Source organism: Poeciliopsis prolifica, unplaced genomic scaffold (genome assembly GCF_027474105.1).
Source record: "Poeciliopsis prolifica strain line A6 unplaced genomic scaffold, Auburn_PproV2 SCAFFOLD007, whole genome shotgun sequence".
Classification (NCBI taxonomy): Eukaryota; Metazoa; Chordata; class Actinopteri; order Cyprinodontiformes; family Poeciliidae; genus Poeciliopsis; species Poeciliopsis prolifica.
The window spans coordinates 14893898-14917414 of record NW_026562382.1 but is presented as its reverse complement, the minus strand read 5'-3'; the positions used below and the strand labels follow the sequence as shown (position 1 = coordinate 14917414).

At 36.5% G+C, this 23517-nt stretch overlaps 1 protein-coding gene across 1 annotated transcript; it reads right to left on the bottom strand.

The window, feature by feature from the left end:
* Positions 1–7408: 7408 nt before the first annotated feature.
* znf654 (zinc finger protein 654) lies at positions 7409–19876 on the bottom strand. The gene is made up of 11 exons (XM_055031967.1): positions 19700–19876; positions 18758–18903; positions 18425–18506; positions 18063–18198; positions 17272–17474; positions 16915–17051; positions 16204–16342; positions 15727–16011; positions 13372–14502; positions 11277–12055; positions 7409–10823 (listed from the first exon to the last, which is right to left on the bottom strand). Exons 1-11 carry the CDS (start codon positions 19874–19876, stop codon positions 9800–9802), a joined length of 4239 nt encoding a protein of 1412 aa, XP_054887942.1. The 3' UTR covers positions 7409–9799.
* Positions 19877–23517: the final 3641 nt, after the last annotated feature.

Genomic DNA, 23517 nt, shown 5'->3' with positions numbered 1-23517 from the left:
TGAAGCGTAAACAAGTATTTAATCACCTAAAACATTTAAACACAAAAATTGCTTTCTTACAGGAAACACACTTAAAACTTTCAGACCAGTTCAGGTTTCGCTGTGGTTGGGTTGGCCAGATGCATCATTCATCATTCAATAGTAAGGCACGTGGAGTTGCTATCTTAATACATAAATCTGTTCCCCTCGCTGTGACCAAAATCATATCAGACCCTAATGGCCGTTATGTTATTGTCCTGGGAAGAATTAGTAGTAGCAATTTGGCATTAGTAAACTTATATGGTCCGAACTGGGACGATGAGAACTTTTTCAAAAAAATTTTCTTCTCACTTCCTGACCTAAATAATAGTCAGCTCATTCTTGGGGGTGACTTTAACTGCTGCCTTGATCCTTTACATGACCGTTCCTCAAGCAAGTTATATTCAGTCTCTAAGTCTTCCAAAGTCCTACATACATTTATGCAGCAATATGCAGTCTCAGACGTTTGGCGTTATTTTAACCCGAACACCAGAAAATTTTCCTTCTTCTCCCCAGTGCATTCTACTTTCTCTAGAATTGACTTCTTTCTTCTTGATAACAAATTGCTCTCCTCAGTTAGGTCATGTTGCTATAATCCCATCGTAATCTCAGACCATTCTCCTGTCATCTTGGATCTCTCTCTCCCGGGCAGACCTACTTCACGGCGTCCGTGGCGCTTTAATTCAGTCTTACTCAATGACCCTGTTTTTGTCAAAACTATGAATGACTGTTTAGATCTGTTTGTCTCCTCTAATGTTACTCCAGATGTATCTGCTGCAACAGTTTGGGAGACATGTAAGGCATATTTACGGGGGGAGATAATAGCTTACTCAGCATATTTTAGAAAAACAACCACACAAAAAAGTCTTTCCCTATCTGACCTTCAAACAAAATGTGCAGAGTAAAAAGCTTGTTGATAAAAAAGGCTGAATTTGACTCTCTAGCCTCTGACGCAGCTGCAGCACTATTATTAAAAACCCGTTATGGTTATTATGAGTTTGGTGACAAGCCCAGCAAAATTCTTGCTCATCAGATCCGGCAGAGAGCTTCAAACCAACACATCGCTGAAATAAACATCTCCAATGGGACTTCTATTGATCCACAAATTGTCAACAATCAGTTTAGAGACTTCTATTCTGCTTTATACACTTCAGAGTGTTCACCTGATCAAGCTCATTATGAAAGTTTCTTTGATAGTTTTACTATCCCTACAATTGATACAGAAACAGCCTCTGATTTAGACAAGCCCTTTACACTCACTGAGGTCAAGAGTGCTGTATTATCAATGCAGAGTGGAAAATGCCCTGGACCTGATGGCTTTCCATCAGAATTTTATAAGGTCTTTTCAGACAAATTGTCTCCCCTTCTGCTTAACATGCTTAAAGAAGCATATGAATCTGGTGTTCTCCCTCTCACAATGCGACAAGCTACTATCTCGCTTATCCTAAAGAAAGATAAAGATCCACGAGTCTGTAACAACTACCGGCCAATTTCACTGCTCTGTACAGATGTCAAGATTCTGGCAAAAATGTTGGCAAAACGCCTGGAAGTAATCATGCCCAAAATCATAAACTCTGACCAGACAGGGTTCATTAAAAACAGGCACTCCTTTCACAATATTAGGCGGTTGCTAAATATAATATTTTCACCTACATCAGCCGAGACCCCAGAAGTGGTTATCTCAATGGATGCTAAAAAGGCTTTTGACAGAGTAGAATGGTCCTATTTGTTCTACACCTTACGACGTTTTGGGTTTGGCTGTTCCTTTATTTCTTGGATCAAGCTGTTATACACTTCACCATTAGCCAGTGTTCGCACAAACAATGACCACTCAGAATATTTTCACCTAGGTCGTGGAACCCGCCAGGGCTGCCCACTCTCCCCTCTTTTGTTTGCAATTGCTATAGAGCCTTTAGCTGCAGCCCTGAGATCCAGTCCCATGTGCGGCATCACAAGAGGTGGTCTAGATCATAAAGTCTCTTTATATGCAGATGACCTCTTACTCTTTCTCTCAGACCCAGAGACTTCCATGCCTCTGGTATTAGACCTACTTGAAAAATTTGGACAAATATCTGGATATAAACTGAACTTTAATAAAAGTGAATTATTTCCAATTAATGATGCGGCTACAGCCTACCCACTAACTAGTTTACCATTCAAGATCTCTCTGCAAGCATTTAAGTACTTGGGAATCCACGTAACTAAGAATTATTCACAACTTTTTAAAGTCAATTCAAGTCCTTTACTTGACCAGCTGAACCAGGACTTGCAGCGCTGGTCCATGCTGCCACTTTCTTTAGCAGGCAGGATCAGCTGTATCAAGATGAATGTTTTGCCAAAATTCTTGTACCTTTTTCAGTGTTTGCCAGTATTTATCCCAAAAAAATTCTTCAGGACACTCGATACTTCAGTTTTTCACTTCATATGGAACAAAAAACCTCCTAGAATACGAAAGAGTATCCTGCAGAAAAGTAAGGAAACGGGAGGATTTTCCACACCAAATTTCTTATGCTATTATTGGTCTGTTAATATTCGTACTATGTTATTCTGGTGCAATGCGAGCTGTGAGACCCCCAAATGGTTACCAATAGAGGAGGCCTCATGTAGCTCTGGTTCCTTGTACTCCCTTCTATGCCTCCCTCCTGTAATGTTGCCACTTACACTAACAATATAATTGTTAAGAACTGCCTCAGGATATGGGCTCAGATTATGCAACATTTTGGGATCCAGAGAATATCTCTTTTATCACCGCTAAATTCTAATCCTCTATTTCCACCTTCACTCATTGATAAAACCTTTTCAGTGTGGAAAAGCCATGGGCTTTTTTCTGTGAAAGACCTATATGTAGATGGTACTTTTGCTTCATTTGCTCAATTATCTTCAAATTTTAACCGTCCTGCTGCCCACTTTTTTAGATTTCTACAAGTTAGACACTTTATTAGTCATCGTTTCCCAGGTTTTCCAATAATTCCTGCTCCCAATATGGTTGATCAACTGCTAGAAATTAGTCCCACTCCAAAGGGTACAATATCAAAACTATACAACCTCTTAATGTCCAATCTGACTCCTGGGATTGGCCATCTCCAGGCTACTTGGTCTGATGAGCTTAACATAGAGATTGATAATGAAATGTGGCAATCTATTCTAGAACGCATTCACACCTCATCAATTTGTGCCAGACACAGAATTGTTCAGTGTAAAGTCGTTCATAGAGTACACTGGTCCAAAAGCAAACTGGCTCGAATCTTTCCGGACGTGGATTCAAGCTGTGTGAAGTGTGGTTTGGGCCCAGCGACTCTCAGTCATATGTTTTGGACCTGTTCTTCCTTATCTCAATTTTGGAAATCTGTTTTTGACTCACTTTCTGTAATTACCTGTGCTCTCCACTCACTGCTTTATTCGGGGTCCTCCCCAAAAACCAGGTACTGTCACCCCATCATGCTGATCTCGTGGCCTTCCTTACACTACTGGCTAGACGTATCATACTGATGCATTGGAAGAATCCTCTCCCACCCACACATTCTCATTGGTTTAAAGATGCACTCTCGTTCATGAAACTGGAAAAAATTAGGCATACTCTCAAAGGCTCTGTAATCACATTTTCAAGAAGCTGGTCACCATTTTTGGACCATATTATGTCTTTGTCACTTGATGTGACCCCATGAGTGACGCTCCCCCTTACTTTCAAGTTGTATTGACATATACCCTTTAACTAAGTCTTATAACAATTTTAGTAGCACAGACTACATTAAGCCATTTAGGTGTCCCGTTTTAGTTGTTTTCTGTCTAATTTATAGTTTATTTACTTTCTGTTACCTCTGTTTGTTTATTTTTTTAGTCATCTACTTTCTATTCAAGTACTTATGGAAATGATTGGTGGGTTCTGTCTATGTGCTTTGTTTTATTCTTGGTTCTTGTCTCGTCATGTATTAGTTTATGCTTACTCTCCAAAGTACTGTCTCAAGTGTGACCTGAATGTCTATGCATGTTGCACATTGTTATGTGAAAAATCTAATAAAAAAAAAAAAAAAAAAAAAAAAAAGATGCTATCACTTTTGCTGTAAGGACACATTTGCACTGTACATCTGATGCATACTTACATAGTAAGTTCTTACTTGAGGGTTTCATCAATAGTTCCCACCCTTGATTATAGATGTCATATAATTTTATGCAGCATGTTAGAATGTGTGGGCTAACTAAAAATTCCTTTTGTATTCCAGCAGGTTCATTATTAGCTTAAATAGGAGAGTACACATTTTATTTTACTAACTTACTTGAAGAACAAGTATTATCTGTCTGCATCAACAAATCAGGAGTAAAATATTACAACTATGATGAATCCAGTTTAATACCTTCCACATTCATCATGTGGTTCATTTAATTCAAATTGACAAGCCATATCCAACAATGGTCTTTATATTTGCAGAAGTTATGTTTTAAATGTAGCAGATTTAAATTTATCACACCTTGCTCTGCATTTTAATGCTTCAGATATCTCAAGAATAAAAGAAGTAAATACTTTAAAATACATTATAGATTTTAATGTTGTATACTGTATCAAATGAAGAATACCTTGATATTTTCAGGCTTGCTTTAAACAACTTGATTTCCAAACTATGTCAGACGCTGCTGTCAGTTTTTTAATCGGTTGACTGGCTAAAGATTTGCAGCAAAATGTTGTTTTTTATACTTGTTTCCAGAAGTAACAGTTCGTTCAATCATTTATCAAAAGTTAGAATTTCAAAATTCAATGTTTGGAAAACCAAGTTGAAACTAGAAAATGGCTGCCACCATACATCGTAGCAGCAATCTCCTTTCATTGTGAATACTTGGAATTGATGTTATTAACTTGTGGTGCTGATTAAGATTGAACAAATCCCTCTTCTTCAGTTGACTCTCCGGCTTGCAGCCAGAGCACACTCAGCTCTAGTGTAACATTATTCTCAGATCCGACTTAAGCAGCGAGTTAAACACAACATAAGTTAAGTTTTCTTATCCTCATACATGCCTTGATGACCTTCTCCTTGATCCAGGTCTTCCGTTGAAAATTGTAAAATAGCTACTTTTTTTTTTTTAAATAAAGTGAGTAAAAAAAAAGAAGGAATGCACTCTGACACTTTGCATGCGGATTGCTAACTTTCTATGCGGTTGAGACATGTTTACTATTTTTCCACAGATGATTAAGTGTTGTCCTACACGATGACATTTAGCTATTTTTTCTGTAAATTGTTTTCTGAAACGAAGGCAAAGTCAGTATAACCTCACCAAGAAATGTTCATTAATTAATGAGATGTGTTTGCCCTTCGATTTAATGTGAACATTTTAGATTTATTTTCAGTGATTTAACGTAGATATTTATTCTACAAACTGCAATCCCAGCATTTAATGTAATTTTTACATACCGTATAATTATTATTATTCTTTTTTCCTCTTTTGGTTATTTATTTAATTTTTTTTACTTTGTTATAATTCTTTTGCAATTGGATGCATATACAGTTGTGTTCAAAATAATAGCATCTTCAAGAAGGTCAAGTTTAAAATTCTGAGAATATTTGTATTCATTTCACATAAATGCATTGATGATACTCCACATTGTATTAAAAGACAAAACATAACCAAAAACACAAATGTAGCAATCATCAGAAAAGACAAAATTATATTTTTAGGTCTTAGGTCTGATTATGTTTACAAACTGTAATATTTTCTGAATTAATTAAAAGCCCAGTTGTTTGCATTCTTTTATTGATTAAACTTTACAATCTTTTCATTTAATGATTCACTTAAAATGAATCAGCAGGATGCTTGTCAGGACTGCAGAATCTGTTTATTTTTATTACTCCACTTCGGCAACTGGTAAATAATTTGCCATGGAGTAAACTACTTTCTTAAAAAACAGTGATCAATTTGGTTGGTGATGTTGGGCTATTTATTTTGAACACAACTCTACATATGTTGTTAAGTTTTCTGATATCATTTATTCCTTCATTTTATTTCCTTAGGTTAGATCAAAGTTCAAACTGTATCTGGGCTCTTTATTTTCAGTGCAAAGAATGCTGCTTGTGTTGAAGATTTTAAACCGGCTTGGTTTATCTGCAATACAGAGAATAATAGATTTTTTTTTTTTTTTTTAATAACAGTAAGCACAGCCAAAGAAAATGGTTATTTTTGCATGTTATAAATCTGGAATGCCTGTATTGCATGTGATAAGGGAAACCGCTCTAACCTTGAATGTTAGCCTACAGCAGAACTGCATGTCTCTGCTTTGTTCAATGCCTGTCAACTCACCCTAAAGGGTCTGAAACTGAATTGTGCTGATCTGATATCGGATAAGCATTGAACCAGTCATTACCCATCAGCATGAGTCATTATCATGCTGATGGATAAATAATGTTTGAGAATTCAGTTCAATAAATTAAACTGGGCAGGAAGCCTTGAAGTACAAAGAGGGTCTCTGGCTTGTTCTGTGATCAGGTGACTGAGGTTACAGGCTACTTAACAAAGCAGAAGAAAATTTTTGCGAAGAAAATAAGACAATGCGTGTTTTTCCTTGTATTGATGTTGTTTTGTATATCTTTAAATTACCTCATTTACTAGAACAATGTGATGCAAAAAATCTTTTTAATAGATGATCCCAATGTAAAAAATATTCTTTCTTTGATACCCTTTTTCGAGGGATTAACAGACAAGCAATATGTTAAACAGTAAATATGCAATGCTGAATTAAAAATATATTTGTTATCTGACTTTTTCATTTGATATAATTGACTCAGAGGTAAATGTTGCAATAATCAAAGAAAACAAACATGTTTTGTGATTTGATATTTGTACATCCAATGGTTGGTTAAAGGTAAGTTTCTCAGATCTTCTGCTGATGCACCACTATTTTTTTCTTGCTCTCTTGAAATTTCACATTTTCTAGGCTTTTAAATTTTAACCTCGATTCTTTTGTCATTTGAACGAGATTCCAGAGAATGTGTGCATGTTCTCCAGCTGGTATTTAGGATACATTATTGACACGATGCACCTCCTGCATAATGTGCAGCTGCACACTGCCAGTCAGACTCCTGGAGAAAGGCTTCCCCATGCTGGTTTTGCTAGTTGTGGAGTGAAAAGGAGTGCCATACTTCACCCACTTTAACGTAATGTTTTTTTTTAAACAACTATCAGCACGATGCCCGTCAAGCAGCTAATAGCCTCTAACAAAATTAGTCCGCCAGCTATCTAATATTAGCTTATAGCACAATAAAAAGTATATTATGTATTTTTTTATTCTTTTGGAAATAGTATATTTTTTACTGAAGGTCATACAAATCTCATACTAGCGTGAGCATCACTCACTTTATTGAAGTGAATCAAAGAAAGCACAATTACTGTTTGCATAGACTAACCATTCAGAATATTTCACAATTTGTTTATTTAAAGAAATTGAACCACGTCTTAAGAAAAATATATGGATCAATATTACATTTACAAAACAGCTATTAACATTTTTACATATAAATAAGATTTGAATGCAGTCCTATTGAATCACACCATAAAAAGTCTTTAAGCTCAAAGTGAAATTTAAGCTCAAAGTCCACAAGTTAGAATCTGAGCCTTGACTTTGAAATAACATCAATTTCTACACTGATTCTGTCTTGGCACAAAGACAACTGGTTTTATTAATAAAAAAAAAAAAAACTTCAATTTTTTCCTATTATCAGTAAACTACTCAACAAAAGTTAGGACCTTCATGTACAATCATGGAAACACATTGTAGGTCTTTAACATTTGCTGTATTTGGCAACAGTTTGAAGGATTTATCCATGGTCTACCCGCCTATCCATGCAGCATGGCGGGGGCGGTTGGTGCCCATCTCCTGTCGTACTCAGGCAAGAGGCGGGACAGTTCACCAGTCCATCACAGGGCGACAGTAACACACAAGACAAACAAACATGCATGCACACACTCATACCTAAGGACAGTTTTAGAAAAAAACAAGACAAAAAAAAACATACATGTTTTTTGAGATTGGTAGGGAGGAAGCTGGAGTTCTGGAGAAAACCCACACTGAGGGAAAACATGCAAGCTGTGTGCAGAAAAAACCCTCTCTGGGATTCAAACCTGGGTCCTATTAAATATAAAAGTTCAAAACTATTACATTTTAAACTATAATAGCTAAAAATGTCAGATCAAGACATCGATGAGTTTCCAGTTTAAAATGGTAATGTTAAGAATGGGGCACAAATTTATGGAAGACATTTTCTTATCTACATAGTGCCATTGAGTTAAAAGATTATCAAACTCATAGGTCAACTTTCCAATAAATCTGAATATTAATGAAAATGATTCTTGCTGATTTATGCTACACTGACAGAGAAATTAATACAAACAGAGCTCTCTCTGACCAAATATTGACTGCATGTACAGCACTTTAAAATCCACCTACATTCTCAGTAGGTGGCTATCATAATATTAGAAATCTTTTTATTTCATAGTTGTAATATTCAAATTCTCTGAGACACTTGTGTTTTGATTAGCTGGAAGCCATAAGTGAGAAGATTAACAGAAATGCTTGAAATACATCATTGCATTTTCTGTAATGAATCTATATGAGCACCTAAATTAAGCTATTTAAATTTGTATTTCCATAATATTTGAAATTAGTGAGCTGTACCCATCATTTTGAGCAACTCCAAAGATGTGGACATTACCTTTGAAAAACTCCCCAATGACACTTGAAATGATTTGCTTTTTTTCTAAATTAATGTAGACTTTACAGTTATTATGCAAGTAATTATTTTGACAGTTTCACTTTTATATACTTTTTCCAACTCCAAACTGAATCAACTTTAATTCTTATTGAATGTAAGTATGTCAGGTGATTCGTATGTCTGTAATTAAGGAGGGTGTCTGCATTTTACTCAGGTGTAAAAATGTTCAATGCTGAGACATAGCCGAGGTAAGAAAGTCTAGAAGTCGACGGCAACACACTACGTCAATATGTCGTTAAGTAATGTCAGAAGACAGCGTTTATTTATTCATTTTTATGGAATGACAAGAGTGGGAGCTCCACTTCAACTGACTGCAGCATGGTGGAGGTGGAGTGCTGAGATGATTAAAGATGAGCTTGTTACATCATTTTAGATTGAGAACTTAATCAAAATAAACTCTTAAAATAATTAGAAGTTTCTTCAAGAAAAGGTACAAATAAGAGCAGCCAGCAAATTTTAAGAAAACAACTTTTTTTATCCAGGGTGATGCTCCACTGCTAAGTGGCTAAACGACAAACATCTTAAAGACAAAAATAATAATATGGCTTCCTTCCTCACCTAAACTAAACACTTACAATCTCATTATTGACAATTAAAAATAGATTTCTGTTCATTTAATAAAATGAACAGAAAATATTTTAATTTAGATATTTTTAGAGACTAACAATTGTCCATTACTTTTGCCCTTTTAGTCTCTGAAGTACTCAGGTTTTTAATTGCTCAAGATTCATATTAAGACTCAAAATTATAACTTGCATAATAATTGTAACTGGTATAAATTAATTTAAATAAAATTTAAATCACTTTGTTGCTTAATTAAACATAATAAAAGTACAGTAGCTGTGTCCGTTACATTATTGCTCGATTTAGAATTAACTACACATTTTGTTGCTGATTTCCTGCTGTAAATATCAAAATGAGAAATGAAAACAATAATTCACAGCTCGTCATCAACCACAAACAATATGTTTATGAATGGAGTTAAAGAGGTTTTGTGCCATAATGTTCTGATCAGTGAACCAATGAGGCTAACTTTCATCATCTGAATCAAAACCAAAAAGAGATGAGCATGTGTTGCGACTTTCATGCGTTTGTAATTCCTCCAAAGTGCTGAAGGAGGACAGACATTTTCCGCAGCGATGTCGGACCTTCTGGTCTGGGACGACCACATTCTCCTTTGCCTTTTCTGCAGCCAGTTCTCTCATCTTCTTCTTGTTGACGTATTTTTTTACGGTCTCCTGTTCAGCGGAACTCCTCTTCCGCATTGAAAGCACCGATTCGTCCAAGTAGGTGGAGGGTGGCGGACGGACAAAGGGTGTTTTTACAAATTGGGCATAGGCAGGATCTTCGGGTTTAAAGGTCTTGTGCTCCGTGATGTGCGGTTCTGCTATGTTCTTCTGGATTCCCTCAGCCAAAGTGGAAATATCTTGGTACTCTCTGATATTTATGACATCCCAGTCGATCAGTTTTTTTTCAGGTTTCTTTTTAGGGGTTTTCGCGGCACCCGTTGCAGCCTTGGATTTCTCTGGGTTAAGTTTTGTCACTTCCTCAAATCCATTGATTGTGGGTCTAACTTCCATGATTTCAGGGCTAAGTGCTGCTGTTGTTGGACAAATCCATGTAGCCAAATCCTGGCTGTTGTCTAGACTAGTTGTTTCCCAATCTTCAGCTTTGATTTTATCAGAAGGACTCATTTGGCTTTGGGACTTTTTATTCTGAAGCCAAATTTCTTCAATTTTTACCCTTTGCTTCCATGGAGCTTCTTTGCTCTCCTTGTCTTTCAGGTTGGCTCCAAGGTCAAGCTCTTTCCTCTGTGGCACTGGGATGTAGTGTCTCCATTCGTGGTCAGAAAGACCCTGAAAACATGAGAAGAGCTTCTCACAGTCTGGGTATGAACACTGAGGTCTGAAGGGCTGGTGGGTGTTGATGTGGTCCTTTATCTCTGGCTGTGTTGCAAAGCGCTGTTTACACTCTATGTGGTAGCAGAAGAACGGCAGAGGATCATCATGGAGCTTCATGTGGTGCTTATACTGATCCAGGAACTGCATATGCCTGTCAGAGGAAACAAATGTTTAAAAAAACAGAACATTTTCAGTCCTTAAACATAACAATCAGATCTGGAAATACTTCATATTTGACGCCTAAAGATCTGAAAGTGAAGAATAAAGATTGTGCGCAATGGAGTTGACATCAAATAAATAACATTTTTCATGAACACAACAGTGTGAAAAACAGCTTTTATAGTTCATATGTCATCCTCTTTGTAGAATTTATTAATCGTTTCCACATGAATTTTAATATTAAAGATAAAAATGCTTTTCTTTATTAAGAAAAAAAAGCTATCCAAATCAATCTGGTAATATGGCTGCATGATGCGTTCATCCAAAAAATTAAAAAAAATGGGGTCATAGTAATTATTTTTTTTGTTTTTTTAATTTGCATGATAACAAATTTAGATCTTTTGTTTTCATCAAAATAGAATTTTTTTTAAATTTTGGTTCTTACCTGAGACAGAAACAGCACTTGTGTTTGGACCAAATGTAAGTCTTCTCCAGAACCTTCTCTTCACCAAGATGACATTTGATGGCATGCCTCGTCAGCGAATTGTTCAGTTTCAAGAAAACTCGATCGCAGACATCTGACGGGCACAAGGGATATGTGTAATCCACACTGCACCCATTCTTCCCCACTGGAGCCTCCCTGCCCTCTTCCCCTACTTCCTCCTTTATCGAAGCCACATTCTTTATCATCACCAGACCATCTGTAATGACAACTTGCTCATCTGTGAATTCAATCGGGTTAATCTCTGCATTTGGGTTTTTGTTTCTTTTATGAAACAAAGCCGTCTTTCTAAGCAGGACGCGGACATTTCTGATGATCCGTTCTTCCCTGTTCAGGATCAACACCTGCTTTTTGGATTTGGATTTAGGTTTCTGTTCAGAAGTTTCGTTTTCGGCAACAGGCATCTCAATTTCTTTATCGGGCGGGTGCTCTTTTTCCATGATTCCATTAGTAGGCGGATTTTCCTGCATTTGCTCCACATTTGGTTTATGATTTGACATTTCATGAATGTGTTCGAGAATATGCTTTCTGGCCAAGGGGAGAAGCTTGAAGCGTTTTCCACAGAGAATGCATTTTAGTTTCCTACTCTTTAAATGTGAGAATGCGTGCCTCATCACATTCAAACCCTTGAATGTTTTATGGCAGATCTTGCAGGCATAACTTAAGTGACCATACTGTTGAGTCCGCAGCAATTTCTCCCTCCATGTTTTTATGGGTTTGATCTGGACAAAGACACAAAAAAGCAAAACGTAGAAGTCAATTATAATCTTATACAAAACAATATGAGAAGCTGCTACGACATCAAAACATTTTTATCTGATTTTCCTCAATTTTCTCCCAACAGTACATAAAACAAACTATATAATACACTCCAATGGACAAATTGATACAATTGCTGTTTTCTATATCAGTCTGCTTCTCCACCAATGGATACCACCTGTTCATACTCACTCATTGAAATTTAATTCTTATATTTCATACCTCAAAACAAACCACTAAGATTCCAGGTATTTAAACAATTGGACATCATGTTTTCTACATAGAGAAAATTTTATTAATTAACTTAATTTTATATTAATTTCTAAAAATGTTTCATTATATCCTATGTTCGCTCATAAAATATGACAAATTATGCCCTCTGACCAAATCTGAACAATTCAGAGCGACCACCACATCATAAAACAACGTTACCTGATGGTAGACAATACGTAGAAAAAAAAAAAAATACTTCATCAGCACTCAAAGTGGGTATCCAGACTTAATGTAGCAGAAAGCTTGATTTTGCCCTTACGGGTGGTCGAGTACCTCATGCAGTAAACTCTTTCCAGCGGGAGTCAGATGCGCTTCCTCCTCGCTCAGATTGTAAATGAGTCTCACAAGCAAAAAGCTTGAATTGGCTACAGCCAGAGCAGAAATTAAAGAACCATCTTTTCAGAAAATAAACTGTTTCACTAAAACTTAGATTAGAAATGTAGGTTTCTAAGCTATTAAGACCAAAGGCTTGAAAACTAAATTTGAATATTTATGAAAATAATGTGATTTTATAATCAAATGACTATGTCAAACTCATGGGAAAAATATGAAATGAAAAAAGATAGATTTAAAAAATATATAAAAATCAACAAATCAATGGTAAGCTAGTCAAAATTAATTGCTGTTTAAACAAAAACTAATCTTATCCTGGCCGATGTTGATTTCTGATTTTCTCATCTGGCCTGTAGATAGAATACATTGAAAAGAAAAAGTACTACTAGATCATCCCTATAAACACAAAGCATCTGATGCCAACCATCTAATTTTTATTACATTCAAAGTGAAAGCTGTTAATCGATGAATTACAGTGAAAAATTAGATCTCATCAGAATCGAGCTTGGCTGTCACTATTCAGAGCTGATGAAGGGCAAAATGGGGCCAAGTGACTTTTTGAATCTCTATTACAAAGTTATTATTTTGATTTCCAAAACTGGCAGCAATGTGAAGTTATGCAATTACAGTAACAATACCCTATTATTAGGATGAGTAAATAAAAAAAACTGACCTCAGTTTCTGGTTCTTCTATTTCCACATCTGACTCCTGCTTTGTGTTGCCATTAACCTCATCAGATGGCTTCAATTCTGGAGGTTTTGGTTCTTCACTTTCAGTATCTCTAGAAAGAAGGGAGTAATTGTGCAGCAACTCAACCGGATTATCCAATAACTCAAAGACAGGACCATCGAGCTCGGGGTCAGCTTCGACAGCAACAGCAGCAGCTTGGGGCTCACTCGGTAGATCTTCACAAAGTTTCGATTCCAAAGATGTCTGAGGTTGTTCATTGAGACTGGAACCAATAACCACACTTGAGTCTTTGTTGTTTTCCTTGTTAAGTTCATTCAGATGCTGAACTACCTCTTCTGTGTGTTCAGCAAAGCTTGAAGGGATATCATCCAAATCAGGTATAACTTCCTGTTTGTCTTCTGTTTCCACCTCAATACCACATGATTCCTCTGTGAGGTGAAGTTCATTATCGGGGAAAGATAACTCCAGCTTCGGTAAAGGCTTTCTTCCTCGCTTTTTGCCACCAACTCTGATGACTGTAAACGTCTGGACTTGCTCCGTCTTTGGAAGACCCTGCATCCATCTCTTCTTCCGACCCCTTCTTTTAAAAATCTGGTTCTTAACACTTCGGGACAAGTATTCTCTGTTGTGGTTTGAAGGGAGAATCACAGGGGCAGAATTCCCCACTTTTATTTGGGTGCATCTCAGAGAGTACATGGGTTTACTACTCAAAGAAGTGGGTTTGAGATTGTATTTAAATTCTGGATCATCAACAAAGTCAACCTCATCGTCTGACAAAGGTTGCTTCAGTCTCTTCCATTTCCTCCTCCTTTGATGAATATGACCTCGTGGAACACACTTTGTTTCTGATTTAACCACAACCGGAATTTCAGGAAGGTCTTCGCTCTCAGTGGGACCTGGCGTGCTGAGGCATGACTCAAGACATAGGGTGCACGACTCATTCACACAGTTATTCGGTAAGAGATATTCACTAGATTCCTTTTCCTCTTCCGCCTTCATCTCGTCCAGAACAGCGTCTTTCATGACCGTATCGCTCATCAACTCTAAGCAGTGAGTCCTGAGAGTGAGCAGGTTCCAAAACTCAGGGTCAAAGCACAGGCGCTCTTTCAGCATCTGGAAAGGAAAAGATGTTGTTAAAATGTCTTAATTAGAAATATTTTGTAATTTGTTCTTTTAATTAATTTCTATAATTTAAAAAAAAAATATTCCAATCTTACAGTTCTTCTCAGTTTTCAAATTATGAATTTATGAACTGGGGAGAAAAAATCTTGATGGCAGAAAGAGCATAAATGAGTCAAACCATTTGTGGCACCTTGCAATAAGACAAACATCGACGCAGAGGGACTTTCACCAATTGTTCTTTGCAGAAATAATTTCAAATCAGTCACATTTCAAGGGTTTTTGAAAACAAACCTGATACTTCAAACTTTAAGAATATTTTTGAACCTTTGAGCGGTAGATGTGACGTCTAGCTTCGGATCACTGTTCTGCAACGTAAGTCAAGTGTCCTTGAGCTAACGCCGAGTCTGAATCGAGCAATGAAATGGGAATGGCATCACATCTGAGTTGACACACTCACATGTTATTGCTAGAAGTCAGAAAATAGTAGGATTTTACATTTGTTCTAGAGCAAACTATTGTTAGTAATACAACTTAATAATATATATTCTCTCCATTTTATGCATTCAAACCACAAACATCAGCATAACCATAAAGTTTATAATAAACAGGAAACATGAAGTGCGCTCAAATTTCCTACTGGACAGCTACATTGACCACAGATTCACAACATCCAGTGGACCAACACAACATGGCACCACAAACCATCAATGCCTGCAACGTGGATTATGTGCCTATCCACTCTTCCTCCAAATGAAATGTAAGCTTAAATTTTGACCAAGAAGAACCACTATGCAAAAGTCCAGTTCTTTCTCTCCTTGACCCAGATAGGATGAGGAACCTGGCTCCTAACTCCAGCCTCAGTGAAGCGCGTTTGAAGCTCCCCAAAATTCTTCAAAATATTTTCTTTACATTCCTTTTAAGGATGCATCTATTGATGCACCTTTTCCTAACACATTTTTTTAGTTGATAAGCTGATTAGAGGGTGATTATAGTTTTACATTGAACTTTTTCACAAGATTAAAACGTTCTAGAACAAAATTTTATTTTTGTCATTTTTAAACAATAATTATCAAAATTACAAGAAACAAAGGCCTAATATATTTCAGACTGTGTGTAATGAACTAATTTATGAAGTGAGTAAAAAAAAATACTTTACTTTCTGAAAATGTAATTTCTTTAGATGCATGTCTTGTCATTAATATTTTAGAAACCTACCTGCAGAATATGGAAGCGAACATTGGTTCGGAGAGGGTTGTTGTGAGGATGTTGCTCCTGATCTGGATGCCTGTAAAGAAGACACACAGTCCGGTACGCCTCCAGGCTTCGCTCCTGGCAAAAGACCAGCAGGGAACACGCGCGACAGATCTCCAGGTCATGAGGCAGCAGGAACGCGATGGTCTTGCAGACAAGTGAGCGGGTTACAGTGTCACTCTGCATATCACAGAGCTGCAAAGCCCTTGAACAGAGCTCAACAGCAACCTCAACTCCCTCACCGCCGAGCTTTAGAAATGAGAAGAAACACCGGTGGCAAAAAGATGAGCCAAAAGTTGAATAAGAAAATCAAATGAGTCAGGTCAAGATGGAACAGTGTAAAAACTTTGTGTGGAAATGTCATAAGAATTAAAAAGACATTTCATTAAAAAATTTAATGTTCCTTATGGATCTAAGCTGATGATGAATTGACATTTTTACCTCAGTAAGCAGCTTGATGAAGGGGAAGATGGCTCTGACGTTGGTCGCAGATGAAGCAAGTTCTGAACACTCAGACAGGAAGCCTTGTCGGGAGGGATGGGCCCTCAGATGCAATCTACTCCAGATAAAGACGAGGTCCCTGCAGGAAGGCGAACATGGTCAACTGCATCTCCTTCTGGTATGCAGGTATGAGGCTAATTTACAGATTAGCCTCATCAGACAGCTTATAGCACTTTGAGATTTCATACTCAAATCATGGCAGTCAAAGAGAACATTCTAAAATGTGTAAGCCCAGTTCCTACCAATAGACTAGAGCAAGTTCAACAACATACTGGCACTAAATATTTTAGAAGGATCGTGGTTTGTCTATTAATGTGTTACAAATGAACAACTACAGTAAAACCTCACAGTTATATATATGTAAAAAAAAAAAAAAAACAAGATCTGCTAATTAAAAAGTAATCCTACATGCAAGTATTAATACTTCTTTCTGCTGGTGTCAGATTGAAGAAAGGACATGCTAATTTGACAGAACATCAAAGTAGCAACAACTGTAGAAGATCAGAAGCTTCTACAAATTCTGACATCTGAAGATGTGTGAATATTAAAAAGATTTTAAATACATTTATCAACAGAGTTTATTGCTAATTTTCAAGGGACAAAATGTCTTGTTGATGCTCTACATTACATGTCTAAAAATGTCACACTTACCAGATGTAATACATGTCCCCTTTGTGCAACTGCCGAATGAGGAAAGCTTTACACAGCGACAACAAAAGCTCGTCTTTTTCCACGCTCTCAGTGTTGCAGATTATCTCGACTGCATCACGGCCGTCTATTTCTGCCATCTGAGGAACAACAAAAGCATCACATTCATAACTGTACAGTCATAGCCGATAACACAAAAATGTGTCATTCGTATTGTAATGCACAGAAACAAACTTCTCTGCTGAAGAAACTGCTTAAATATACTGAAAATATTTTGAGCAATATTTTAAAGCAAATAAAATAAAAAAACAAGTGTCTTTGCCATTATTCAACTGCTTCAAAGTGCAACAACAACCTTACCTCTTTCTGAAGGTTTTCATACAGAGAGGCCTTGTAGAGGCATGTCAGGTAGGCCTGATGAAAGTAAAGATGCTTTCCAGTCTCCTGGTTTTCCAGACAGCTTTTAGAAAGAGCCATGGCTTCCTGCATCCGTTCACAGGCCTGCAGATATCGAACGCGCAGCTCCAAAAAGATAGGCAATTCTGTACTGAAGTAGTCATCAACTGCACAGACAGTGAGCACATCAGTTAGATGGACTGTTTCTGTAATGCTCCAAGCTAATAAACTTTAACCAAAATGACACCTGATCTTGCTAAAATTTAACTAGAGGTCAATAATTTTATAGATCCAACTTTTTTAGTAAAAAATACAGTCCATTAGATAACATTCAGGTCAACATACGTCTTTAATATAGTCAAAATTAATATACTTCGAATAGTACAAAATACCTCTTGATATCAAAAGAAACTGCAGAATCATGATTGCTGTTAATGAGCGAGTTGAGCAGGACATATCAATCCCAGTATAATAATAATAAAATACAGCATTTTATTATGCTGCACTTCAAAGCCAAAGAGTCTGAAAATATGAAGTTCATTGACTTTAAAGCTGGCTGGAGCAAATGCTTCATCTTGGGCATAAAAAGTTTTAGATGGGGATATCACTAATTAAAGCAGTATCTTTCCTCATTAAATGCCCCACTAATTTATGTAAACTGAGAAAATCTATCAAGGTCAGTCAGTTTTAACAACAGTTTAATTAGAGTCATTTTTTAAAATATTATTTCACTTTCTAATGCAGTGCACATATACCTTCACTCTGTGGCACTTCTTCCTCTTTCAGAATTCTCTGCAACACTGAATTCTCCCATGGACCTCCACCTTTGATAACCTGCTTCACATGATGAAGATAGATGTTCCTGTGCCTCAAAAGTTTCAAGTGGCATTCCTACAACAACAAAAAAATCACTACAAGTCAGAGCACTACTCAATTTCATTTAAAAAGTTTGATCAGCTTTTGGGAAGTTCACATCTGATAAGTTTTTCATAGTTTAAGTTGGTTGAGTCGTTTTATGCTTGAAAAGAAGTGGCTGAAGCTGGATGCTCTGGCTATTTACAGTGTGCAATACTCAGAGCAATTGATCAAATAAAGTAATCAGAAGTTGTTTTCATACCTGAAAACAATCTAGGATGTTTTTCAAAGGCTCCTCCACAAATTCCTCCCTGCTAAAGAACAGCATCAGTTCAAAGAAGCTCCTGCAAGAGAAAAGGACTGACATAAGGCCAACAATGCAAATAACAACCCACCTCAGTTTGGTTCAGTTTGCACATTTATTTCTTATGCAGTAAAATTCCCCTCACAGTACAGTCTTTTATCTAGCTTTTTATATATTTTAACTTGCTGTGAATCTGTAGGCCTCAACTTGTCACTTAAACCAGAACCTTTCAATTATGTCCATGGATTTCTTGTAGTGACAGTATCGAAAACAGATTCCAAAGGTACTCACAAGGCCAGACTGCTGAGGACATAATGGACGTGCTGACAGTCATCAGGAAAGGCAGATGTGGCTTTGGTAAAATTGCAGAGAGCAGTCCGCAGCACCTTGAGTTGAGGCAGAGGGACATGCCACTGGGCTGTGTACTCCTCCACCAACTGTGCAGGAAGAATGAAGGTAATTAATCCCCGCCAAAAACACAGAAATGCCCAATAAGTTAACTTCAGCTACCACCTCTTTGGCATTCTTTCCTAGGTCTAACATTTCTCCATGAATATCTTGTAAACATTGACACACAGTGCAGGATTATGTTTGTGCATAAGCATGCAAAACACATAAGATGTACCGTAGGCACATGGTGTACCACCGATCAAAATATCATCTAATAAAATACAATGATGTGAAGTACAGTTAAGTGTGTAACTTCAAAGCCGTTTCTTTTTTCCAAACATGAGGCGTGTCTCTATTGTAACACTGTACTAAATCACAAAGAACATCACATTTTTATCGATAGTGACTGAAGGAAAGCTGGCGCTTTCGGCTTGGGTAAAGATACTGAATATCTCGTTCCCGGTGATATTTGAAATATAAAGCTTTTATTTTTAATCTTCTTGACTGTATTAGCCATGACAGGTAATGTCATCTCATAACGTTCTCCACGCAGTGTACACACAAACCTTGTTTCGCCTCACTATCCTGTTAGCTTAGCTTAACTGAAAAGCTACACAGTTAAGCATTTTCAAATGTCAAATAATTAACACTGTTTTATACAGTTTCAAAGGCACAGCTCTGTTTGTATCTTTAGAGACGGGCTATTCGCGTGAGTTCCTGATTACCTATGGCGATACAACTGCATAAATAAAGCTAGTCTGGAGGCTATCGAGAGCTACAAAAGCTAGGAGTGTTAGCACAAAACAAACTCTAATTTTGTCGAAACTGTTTTTTCCAACACACCTCACAAAACTCAGAGCAGTAGTCCTTGCTGTTTAGAGACGATTCGTCCCTGCAGTGTCTAAGACACAGTGAATCCAGAGCTAATTCAAGCCCGTCAGTTTCCAAATCACTTTCGTTGTCCGCCATACTGTATGCTTTATCCAGCGCATAGACAAGGTTGCCAGGTTCATCCCGCATAATCCACCGCATGAGCTTACCTCCTTGCAGAGGCACTACGAATCTGGCAACCGACTTTATGTTGTGAAAGTGCTGATTAAACAATTAAGTGATAAAATATTTTGAACATTTGTTAGAACTGTTCATTACATCCTGAGAAACAGCATAAATTATAAATGAATAAACTAAAATGTTGATAACACTCATTCATACTACATTTTTCAAAACTGAGGTTTGACTGGTTTTGTGATCTACAGGTGAACGTTCATACTTTCCACATGAATCAAATAGGAGTCGGGCCAAAGGTTGCAGCAGTGGTACTGAAGATGGCAGCACCCAAGGAGGATGCAGATATGAGGGAGGACAAAAAGTACCAAAAAAGAGAGAGGAAGTACCTTTCTTTTTCTTCACAAAAAGATCCCCTGGGATGACATGTAAAACTTCACTTAGGTTGCAGATGTAAATTAAAGCAGAAAGAGGTAATCTGTAATGTTCTTTTATATTAAAATACAAATGTTTCTGAACAAATGAGGCAGGTTTTGTCCTTAATTGTTTACTTAACTGTGCACTTCAATACAGGTTGTTGTATGTAAAGATCTGAAAAAAAGTCTTCATCACCACAATGGGATGTATTGCTACAGAAGATGTAAAAGCTAAAATTCAAAAGTAATAATAAAACTTTGAAACATTTTTAAAATATATAAAAAAAAAAATCAATAAAATAAATAGGGCCATTATTGATTCAATTACTATGGTTGCAGGTTGGTTTATTTATCTTTTAAAAAACACACCTAAAAAATATAAGCAAATTGTATATATGTAGTATATAAATATATATAAAGTTTGTATATTATGTAACAACTTGTAAAATTTAGATTCTTGTGGAGACGCAGGTAAATCAAAGGAAGTACCTTGTTACTTTTTCCTGGTTATTGATTTGAAATAAAGCAATTCCAAATAGGCAAAAGTTTTTGTAGGTCAAAATTACAGAATGGAATCAACAAAAAAATCATCAAACATTGGTCTAATGTAGTTGCTGTAATGTGTAGGTGGGAGAAAAAAAAGAATTGACTTATTTTCCTTGGAAATGTCCCTAAAGTTCAGGGGACCATGTTCAGCATGACTATTCAAAAACAGAAAGGAAACAACATTTCAACTGCCTTTATTTATTTTGATGAAGGAAGATAAATGAACCATATCACATAAATGTATTCATACATCTTTCTTTAGCAGCAAAGTTGCAAAGTCTAAATTCTCTCTCTTAGCCACAAGAGGGCACCTTTGCACAATAATTTGAAACATGTCAAATCACAATCTGTCAGTAGACTGAATACAGTTCACCGGTGAAAAATCATTATTATTCCTATACAGCTCTCTCCATCCAAACATTGATACATTTATATTATCTCTTAACAACATATTTCCTGTTGTGCAATCTATGTTTTTGTCTTTTTTTTTTGTAATTCAGACATGGACACTGCGAAAGAAATTAATGGTCACACTGGAAAAGATGTAAGCAACCATATTCCACACCTATTCTTATCTTATTTCAGTAGCATACAGTACACCCTCATACTTGACTCATCCACAATCATTCCTAACATATCACGTACTGTCTTCAAGATGGTAAAAAATAGGAGTCCTATGCCAAGTATTTGAGTGGGAGTAATATAATGAGGAATTTTACACCAGTAACTCTTGAGGCTTGATTAACCCTGTGCTGGCTACAGCGTGAAAGTTAAGCAGACTGGGTTGTTTACCGTCTTCAGGAAAACAAATTAAATAAATACAATTAAAAATATCTGGGAAAATAGAATATGAAACATTGTTACAGCCTAAAGAAAAGGCAGTTTCTTACATAAATGGCAAGCTTACATCATAAAGTTTCTAAACAAGTATCTGATAATTACACACAGATTTTATATATCTGATGTTTGACTCAAAGGCTCCTTAAAGGAAAGGTATGGAAATCGGACTCATCCGGGGAATGCTTTCTGTTTGACACTCCTAACAAGATGTTATGTCAGTTTTCTAGTTTTACTCACATTGACAGGTGAGGTATAAAACAGTTTTAGCTGTTTGGGCAGAGTTCAGATAAACATTTACTTTAAATATTTGAAAAATATTATAAAAGGAGCAAATAAGTAGCATAGAAAATAATTTTGTAATGAACAGATATTACCTTGAGCCAAGGTTGCCTGGTTTCCAACAAGTAGCGATCCACTATTGTCTACTGTCCCTGTAGACTTAGATTTTATTTAAGCATACTTTTTATTCTTCACATGAAGTCAATTTACAGCCAAAAGGTCTGCAAAGCTCATAGATATATTTGTTCTTACTTTTCTTTCTGCATTGTTTAAGTTTTTCTTCCCTAAAATTGACATTGCATGATATAGAGTTTTGGTGAAAGCAGTTTTTACTTGAGTTTAAGGACATAGTGATGATCTCATTCTTGTAATCTACATTTCTTTGTCTGAAGACTGAAATCATTTCTTTTGGCACAGTGATATCATATTCAGCCTTCATCTTTGCACTCAAAGATCAAGACTCTATATAAATAACGTAACCTCACTATGTCATATTTAGACTGATATTTATGCTTGAGTTTACAGTTCACAGATGGTGTGATTTCAGATATAACACTGATGATATTAGGTACATGCATTAATAATTCACTGAAATATGCTACCACACCTGCTGCATTGTTGCCTTGCAGCAAGAGGGTTCTGGGATACAGTCCCATTGTGGCCTTTTGGAATGGAGTTTGTGTTCTCCCTGTGCTTGCGTTCTTTCCTCCCACAGTCCGGACTCATCTTTCTACATTGCCATCAGTCATGAATATGGGAATTCAGGGTTTGTTGTCCTTTTTTGTCTTTGTTCTGCTTTGTGATGAATTTGCCACCAGTCCAGGCTACGCACGGTTACTTGCACATTGATTGCAGGAGCTGTGAACCACCCCTCCTTCATGATCTATTAAGCTGGTATTTAAAAAAAGTGAGAGGGCACTGATGCTTGCATTTAAAAAAGTACCCATTGCCATGAAAACAACTGACCAAGTCATAAAATCAATGAGTCATGGTTCTCTTACTAGAGCTGTTGATAAGGTGCAAATCTTTAACCCCTGTCTTAAGAATGGACATTTTGCTGGCATGACTCAAAGTATAAGATGCCCTTAATGAACAACAGTACCTATTGACTGTACTACATCTTGCATCAATCATCTACTCAATCTAAAACATGTGCCATCATACCAGTTTAATATGTAGCCGTAGATGTGTCAATGCTAACAATAAAAAAGAGAATATAGTGTAAATATCGTCAATGTGTTTAGAATGGTTAATCATAAATAGCTGTGTGAAAAAGGGTTTTGCTGTAAGCTTTCTTATTTTGAAAAAAGATTTGTGTGGATAAAGTTTCAGAGGGAGAGATACACGGAAAACTTTAGTTTCATTTCAGATAAGTAAGATTTGGCAAACCTGATTTAAGTTGTGTGACTTAAGGATGATAATAATAGAAGTGGCATACTGCAATATTTATGCAGAAAAAGATAAGGGGTTGTTTTCAACCACAATTCAACTTATTCACAAAAATTATTTTTTATACTTATTACAGCTCGGTTCATTATTTAAAAAAAAAAAGCAAACCAAAAGAAACACAACAAT

What these genes read in the sequence shown, in the direction of transcription:
- znf654 (XM_055031967.1), bottom strand. Translation starts at nt 19,876, where the DNA reads ATGCGGGATGAACCTGGCAACCTTGTCTATGCGCTGGATAAAGCATAC. An exon ending in ACTGCTCTGAGTTTTGTGAG is followed by an intron (nt 18,904 to 19,699) that starts GTGTGTTGGAAA and finishes CTTCCTGCACAG; the next exon opens with TTGGTGGAGGAGTACACAGC. An exon ending in TTCGCTTCCATATTCTGCAG is followed by an intron (nt 14,503 to 15,726) that starts GTAGGTTTCTAA and finishes TTTCCTTTCCAG; the next exon opens with ATGCTGAAAGAGCGCCTGTG.